Here is a 7,996-nt window from a genome sequence, read left to right on the forward strand (position 1 = left end):
CCTTTTGTTTTTTTTTTCTCTATGCCTCGGAGTAGGAAAGGGTTAAAACACCCATCGGGTTATATTTTGCACAATCTGACCCACTGGGGAAATTTTCATAACACACAGGAGTATTAATGGTGTGGAGTCATGTGACCAGAGGCTGAACTGCATTTGAAAAATATCACACAAGGATAGGTGGAGTTCTGCACATTTTGTTTTCTACCCTGTTTCCCTGAATATAACACCTACCCCAAAAATAAGACCTAGTTGTGACCATTCCCGGGGCCGGTGGTGGCATAAGGGGGAACTTGAAGAGCCGCGGGAGAGAATCAGCGGTGCCAACGAAGCCGGCGCTAGAGGAAGCGAGACAGCAGCGGAGGGAGCAGAGCCGCATAAGCCGACGCCTCCTCTATAGCGCCGCCTCCTGTCACAGGCGGAGTCATACCAAATGCGCTCCGCCTGTGAGGAACTGATAGTAAAAGTGCGATTCATTCATTGTGGCCAGCGATTGGTTAGCAAATTGCTCTTGGAAAGGTACGGCGCCCCTGATTGCCCTGATCACCATATTTTTGTACATGAATACATGTAGACTTTTCTAATTGAATAAGTGTGGATTGTTGTACATTAAAAAAAAAAAAACCTTCCCCCGAAAATAAGACCTAGTGTGTTTTTTGTGAGCCAAAAAAATACAAGACAGGGTCTGTCTTATTTTCGGGGAAACACGGTATATATCTGTTCTCTGCGGAGGCTGACCTTATAACAGTGTGTGATCTCCAGTGACTACGTGAGTGCAGTGCACAGGAGAAGTGATTTGTCGCCTGGCCCTGGAGCTGTCCTTGTTTAGTCTGGGTCTGCAGTTCTATTGCAGATGAAGACTAGGAGAATGTGAACAGGATGTCTGGAGGGTTTCATTTATCCAGGTGATGGTACAACGAAGTCACATTGCACTGGACTTATGTTCAAGAACCTTTTTGTAGCTTTTCCAGTCATCTGTTCTGATGAGATTTGGGAGGATACTCCGGTGCTATGAGCTATGTTGCTGTGAAGGCCTCTTCCCCTGGAAGTAGAAATGCATTGCTGCATATTTACAAACGGTGAATGTCCCATTCATTGCAGGTGAATCTATCACTAACCACATCCCGGTTTCCCCCTTGGGCAGAGGGGGTTGAGGGTGGGCCCGGTTTCCCCCTTGGGCAGAGGGGGTTGAGGGTGGGCCCGGTTTCCCCCTTGGGCAGAGGGGGTTGAGGGTGGGCCCGGTTTCCCCCGGGGGATGTAGCGGGAGACTGTTCTTAGAAGTACAGGGTTATCCTTTAACACACTCGTCTCCCATAACCAGGCCTCTGCATTCCTCTATGGTAGATGAGCTTCCCATGTTCTTTGACCTTTAACCCCTGTGTGCAGCGCTGGGCCTTCTCTCCTTGCCTGTACTCGTTTTGTCCCGGTCAGGGCTGCTCCCTCGTGTTGTCCTTTGGAATCCAGGGAGGCAGGTTTGATCTTCTTGCTGTGTAAAGGTAAATGAGTTCCAAGTTAATCAGTGTTGGAGGATCTGCACCTTCTGCAGAAAACACTTGTGCTGAACCCTCACATCTAAAAATGGCTTTCTCCAATCATCTTCCAGGCCGGCAACCTGAAGTAGGCCTGCTGTCCTGGAAGATTCATAGAAATCCCATTATCGGGAAGTTTAGAACGGAACATTTTCTTGTTCTAGGGGGGAAAAAGGGGTCTACAGAGTGCCTGGGTACCAAAGTTCCATCAGTACGTCGGACATCCTTTGTACCGTGCTTGTTGCTGCAACGGGAATGCTGAGAACGGGAATGTTACATAAATTTTCATAGCGCTTGCCCTCTTACCCAAATTTGATGTCCTGTGTCCAGCAGTTTGATCCTGGTTACATGTCATTTTGTCCTACAGAAAGGATGAGATGGTTTGTATCATGAGGGACACATGAAAAGCGGTGCTGGTGCATCGTAGAATCCCTCATGGGGTGGCACAGCATGGAGGGCCCTGGTGTACACATGGAAGATCTATGGAGGCACCTTGTGGCATCTCCCAGTGGGCTGCAGTTGCAACATCTCCAAATACAAAATGTGACCACGACGACTGACAGCTGTGGCCGATTTTTGATCTCTCCCAGTGGGGTGGGTTAGGTGGTCGGTCTATGTACAGGGGATACTTTCTTTAATGGCATATGAAGTGGTGGAGACCAGAGAGCATCTTCACACGCACCACCTCCGGACCAGCCGCATGGGAATGGTTTGGCGGCTCAGAATACCACGGACTCTGATCATCGTATCTCTTCGGCCACATGTTTCTGTGAAGGGTCTTTCTCTGAAAGCAATGTCACTTTCACTGCAGGCGATCTAGAACTCTTAATTTTAGAGGTGGGGTGCTGACACGGCAGCGAAGCACTCGTCTCCATCGAGCAGCTTGTGGTCCAAGTTCTGGTCATCAGTCTGGAATTCTTTGACCTAACCTGCAGCTAAATGCATATATGGGAGATAGCTGCCTTCCAGAAGTCTTGGACCACCACTGGAGCTTGGTCAAAAACACGCCCCCAGCATGCTGATTGGACAATGAAGGAGCAGCTGTATTCACATTTGTAGTGATCTGTAGTGTATTGAGGCAGCTCATTCATTATAATCCCATTTACTACATCTGACAAATGCACATGACCTCCTTATAATCTGCACACCGCATGTTGTAATGTGGTCCATTGTGCATTGCCCTCTGTGGCGCAGTGTATTCCGGTGCTAATCGTCTGCTTCTAATTTCTATTACTGGTATAAACTAAAAAAAAAAGTAACTGCCGTGCGCATTTTGCCTTTAAGAGCATTAAATTCATCCTGAAACTTCCACTTATTACTATTATAGGATTTATGGAGCGCCAACAGTTTGCGCAGCGCTTTACAATACAAGTTAGACATTACACTCACAATACAATTCAAGACAAGATGGTAATGAGGGCCCTGCCCCTGAGGGCTTGCAATCTAAAAGGGAGGGGCCGGTGATACATGAGGAGGGAGCTGTGTGGGGATGAATGGTTAGGTTGAGGTGGGATCGGCTTCCCTGAAGAGATGAGTCTTAAGGGATTGCCTAAAGGGCAGTCTGAGTGGGAGATAGACGGACAGGTTGGGGTAGAGTTCCATAGGATGGGAGAGACTAGTGAAGTCCTGGAGGCGAGCATGGGAGGAGTTGACGAGGGAGCTGGAAAGAAGGAGGTCTTGGGAGAAGCGGAGGGGACGGTTAGGGTGATACTTGGAGATGAGGTTGGAGATATAGCTGGGGGCGGAGTTGTGGATGGCTTTATAAGTGGTTGTTAATATAGGCCAGACTGTCTCCTGTTTTTGTTCTGCTGAAATCTAATTTCCACATCAATCCGGATTTTCTTTCCTCCTTCTAGACCGACGCACCATGTCTGCTGGAAACGCACGTATCGGAAAGCTTGCGCCGGACTTCACTGCCACGGCTGTGATGCAAGATGGACAGTTCAAAGATCTTAAACTCTCCGACTACAGAGGTGGGTGCGGAGTCTGAATGGGGCTCAGTGTGGAACTCGGAGGGAAGAATGTTCCATTCTGTGTCCCTGGAAGAAAACGATACATTTTATTTCTGATACCGTTTTTTGTTTTTTTTTGTTTTGTTCTGATACGTTTTTGTTTCAATGTAATCATCTGGTTTATGTCCCCTGCAGGAAAGTATGTCGTCTTCTTCTTTTATCCTCTGGATTTCACATTTGTCTGCCCCACGGAGATCATTGCGTTCAGTGACCGTGTGGAAGAGTTCAAGAAGTTAAACACCGAAGTCATTGCGGCCTCGGTGGACTCTCACTTCTGTCACCTGGCATGGTATGTCTGCTGTGACCTGTATCTGTCCACTTGGGGAATAGCAGGCAAAGTATTCTGTGTTGGGTTCATCCAGCAGGACTGACCATACGCCACCTAATGGCGAGCAATGTGATTGGCGCATTGCGTCAGTCGGGCTTGTATTTGAGGCATACAAACATCGGCACACAAATTCTAACACATTGGAAATCTTTGCATCTGAACCTGATCCAGAATAAAGAGAAACCATATAGAGCCGCAATGCACCATTCTTGTCTGTGATGCTTCTGTAACTTTTTAAACAAGTGGAAAGCAAAAACCACTGGGGGGTGAAACATGACAGAAGCAGACAGCATGTGGCGTATTCATGTCCGGTTTTCAGTAAAGTTGTGGAAGCATCACGTACTGGCAGAGTTTGGCTCCATATTGTCTCACAGGTTTATGGGAGTTGACGGGGCCCGGAGCGATCTTTGTACCCTTGGCTGGTTTTGTAGGGCTTCCTGGGGTGCAGTGGAGCCATGTCTGGGGATTCCAGAATAAAGGAGCCGTGCATTTCCAGGATGCGTTGAGAATAGGGACGTATAGATCTGGTTATGAGAACGTCTACGCAATGGAAGCAATTGTTGTTGCTGACAAATTTTTCAATGTGTTGGGGAAAGTCTCCAATTGCTCCCATGTATTATAAAGTGAGTTTATAAGAGTTCATAGCTTGCCTCTAGAAGGACCGCCCCTGATCTGGCCGCCATTACTGTGTATTATCTGCTTTATGTCCACCAGGGGCAGTACAGAGGGGTGATTGATACTAGTTGGTGCAGTTTATTGCAAGCGCTGTTACCGGATACTCTGCTATTAAAGGGTCAGTCCACAGTGGTGGTTGGATATATATGGAGCCTGGTGGACAGGGTCACCTCCCGTCTTTTAGGTCTTGATGCGCCCGACATAGAGACCTCCCTGCCAGAATTCAGACTCCATTCCTTTCCATGTGGGCATTTTGGACCAGAGCCCTCTAGCCAAGGGGGGAGCCTGAGCTTTGCCAGTTGGGAGAGCTCTGCCTCTGACTGCAGGGGGGATGTCAGGCCTCTGCAGAGAGACCACTGATTCCACACATGGCAGGGGATAGGCTTTTCCACTCGGGCTGTAAAAACTGTAAAACTTTTTGTATTGATTAACCTGGAATGTATTTAGCTAATTTTAAACTGAAAATGCAATTAGACTTTAATCCCCTTATCGCCAGCTGTATGCAAACATGAGGGAGCATGGCGGTGGGCTTTACCACATGTATGCATACTCCTGGAAACCCTCTATGCTAGAAGTGCATGCACACAGCTCATGCAACCCTTTACGGTGACTATGTGGTCACTGATCACATGATCATGGTTACAGCCAGTGATCACATGACCCATGTAATTCCGCTGGTATTTGGAACATTGAAAGGGTTAACTAGAGGAATTTTTTTGTCAACATCGAAGCATGTGCAAAATGCCACACAATGGAATTCCAATTAAACACCAACCCGCCCCCCCCACACCAAAAAAAAGCAGCATTTTACATGGATCAAAGTGGCATTTCCTGAGTCTGATTCTGATGAGGACAGGAAGGGAATTTGTTGGATTTTTGGGTGCTTGGCTTTTATTTTCTGATGTTCTCTCTTGTTGGTCGGAAAAGTAATCTTCTCATAATACATCTGGTCAAGCTGAGATCTTTCTTCCGCAGGACCAGCCAATCCAGGAAGGACGGCGGTTTGGGTCCCATGAAGATCCCCCTCGTCTCAGACATCCGCCGCACAATCGCTACAGATTACGGCGTCCTTAACGATGACCAAATCTCATTCCGGTAATTATAGAGCGCTGTAGTTATTTGTCACTGGTCAGAAAGTCCTCCAGCACAATATGAATATTCGCACCTGGAAATAGGGCTCTGCTCATGGTGCAGGGCGTATGGGGCAATACTTGGGTAACTTGCACTGCACAGCATGCTGGGAGTTGTAGTCCTGCGCCCAGAGCTCCATAGTTTGCCCAGCACTGCTGAGAATTGGGTGTGCAGGGATTTGAGAAGCATTGATGATGTAACAGTGTGCCCTGATTTCTGCAGGGGGCTCTTCATCATAGACGAGAAGGGGATCCTGCGACAGATCACCATTAACGACCTGCCCGTCGGTCGCTCTGTAGATGAAACGCTACGACTGGTGCAAGCTTTCCAACACACAGATAAGTACGGAGAAGGTGAGTGGTCGCCGGATGTTATCTGTAGGCGTTTGTATCGCCAGGTTACAAGTTGGTTTACAACCATCACATTAGATTGTGCCGTGGAACAGACTGCATTGTGTGTAATGGATAGAAGTCCTATATGGTCCTGCATGGTCTTGCCAGTGAGGGGGTGGGGTGTTAAGTCCTGTGTGGGTGCAGTCTTTCTGTAGAACTCGGCCTGAGTAGAAAAGCTTGTGCCCTGCCAGCATGCAATCCAAGATGTCCCTACTGATTGAAGAGCTGACACAGCAAGGGTGTGTCAGAACTCTCCAGAGACCCCAGCTTCCACACAGAACAAGGGTGGTTCTCTGCAGCATGCTGGCAGGGGACAGGCCTGTCTACTCTGTGGCTGTCTTCTAAAGGACATGACCTTTAAGACTTTGCACCTCTTTTTGTGCTGAACCTGGAATGTATTTGCCCGATTTAACAAAACGAGTTTCCTTTAACAGATCTCTTGCCGGGTGACTTTAATCCCTTCTTGATGAGCAGGTAGGGTTGTTGGGCCAGTTCCTTTTGGCAGCCATGACGGGTAGAATAGGCGCAGAGCCAGCACCTGGCTGGGTGTGTTGTGCGTTGCTCAGGAAGAGCAGCACAGACAGGCCGTGAATTGCTGAGACGCTCCAGACTCTCTCTCTCTCTCTGATTCTTCCAGATCGCCCTGCGTGTGGCGCAGCGGCCACAGAAAAGCAAGAGAGCCAATCTAATGTGGTAATGGTGACGTCCATCCAGAGGATGACTCTTTTTAATTTGTCAATGAACAAACCCTCTCTGACCAATATAGAGTCTCTCCTGCCCAATGCAAAAATCTCCTTCCTCCAGCCACTGCCACTCTACAAGCTTCACCTTCACTCCTCGTGTACAGGAGGGTTATCTGGACAGGTCCTCTTTGAAGCCTTAAAGTGTATCCAAACCCCAAAACACAAATTGTCCTAAATTGCAGCTTTCCAGTCCTTGGAAGTGATGACTGCATTAGTTTTCTCTTCAGGATTTTTTTTTTTCACCTGGTGATCCTGCCATTAACACATTTCCTGTTGTGGGTTGACAACGCTCATTGTGCTGTTATAGATGGAGTTGTTGGTGTCATGTTTAAAGAAGAACTCCGGGCATGTAAACAAATTAACCCTTGCAGTGGGGAGAGATTTTTCACGTGGTCCTGTGGCAGTCAGCATTCACCTCTGTGAAATGTCCCCCTGTGTCCTTGCATCTAATGGAAGCCAGTTGATGTCATGATGTAATGGCACCTTAGACTGCCAGAGCCTGCGGGAGAAGAGACTGGGGACTGGTCTAGCCTCCAGGTTCATCTGAGAATCGGGAGAGTACCAGAGATCCTCCACTGCAAGGTTAATTTGTTTTACCTGCTCAGAGTGGTTTAAAAACAGGACTGCAGAACACCTCCAGTCTTGTCCACCTAGGGTGTCCTGTAGTCAAGACAACTGAGATCAATGATCTGCTGACTATCCTGCCAAAAAACATGTTGGCTTTTCCTTTTTTTTTTTTTGCACTTAAACACTTTAAAAACCTTGTTTTTGATCTGGAATTTTCCATAGAGGGGTATAGAAAGCCAGGCGCTGATGTTCCCCAGCAGGCTCCACTAATGCAGAAATCACCTCAGGTGGCCTGGCCCTTAAAGACTCCCCATCTGTTTACATTCATAGTTTATAGATGAACCCGTTTCCCCAGATAATAAACTGTAGATGGCCCAATAAATGAGGCTCCATAAGTGCAAATATCTAATCATTAACCACCGAGAGCTTTATTGGCTCAGCTATGTGGAGAATGCCAAGATATGCAGAGTCTGGAGGTCGGAGATGGAGAAACGATGCAGCATGGACAATAAATCCTCGTCAGAGGAAGAAATCAATGTTTAATCGTGACTGACTGCAAATACGTTCATACTAGTGGCAGTAAAGGGGGGAAGAGTGGCGGGGGTGCGTGGCGGCCAGAGGG

General features: G+C 47.7%; 1 protein-coding gene across 1 annotated transcript in view; it reads left to right on the top strand.

Moving 5' to 3' along the window:
- The window catches only part of PRDX1 (peroxiredoxin 1), a 13,341-nt gene that overhangs the window by 4,049 nt on the left and 1,296 nt on the right, over positions 1–7,996 (top strand). The window contains exons 2-5 of the mRNA XM_018572319.1: positions 3,383–3,499; positions 3,674–3,827; positions 5,517–5,636; positions 5,895–6,025. Coding sequence (XP_018427821.1) covers positions 3,394–3,499; positions 3,674–3,827; positions 5,517–5,636; positions 5,895–6,025 — 511 coding nt within the window. The 5' untranslated portion in view covers positions 3,383–3,393. The remainder of the gene's footprint in view (positions 1–3,382; positions 3,500–3,673; positions 3,828–5,516; positions 5,637–5,894; positions 6,026–7,996) is intronic.

Source organism: Nanorana parkeri, unplaced genomic scaffold (genome assembly GCF_000935625.1).
Source record: "Nanorana parkeri isolate BGI_ZX_2015 unplaced genomic scaffold, ASM93562v1 scaffold1997, whole genome shotgun sequence".
Taxonomy (NCBI): Eukaryota; Metazoa; Chordata; class Amphibia; order Anura; family Dicroglossidae; genus Nanorana; species Nanorana parkeri.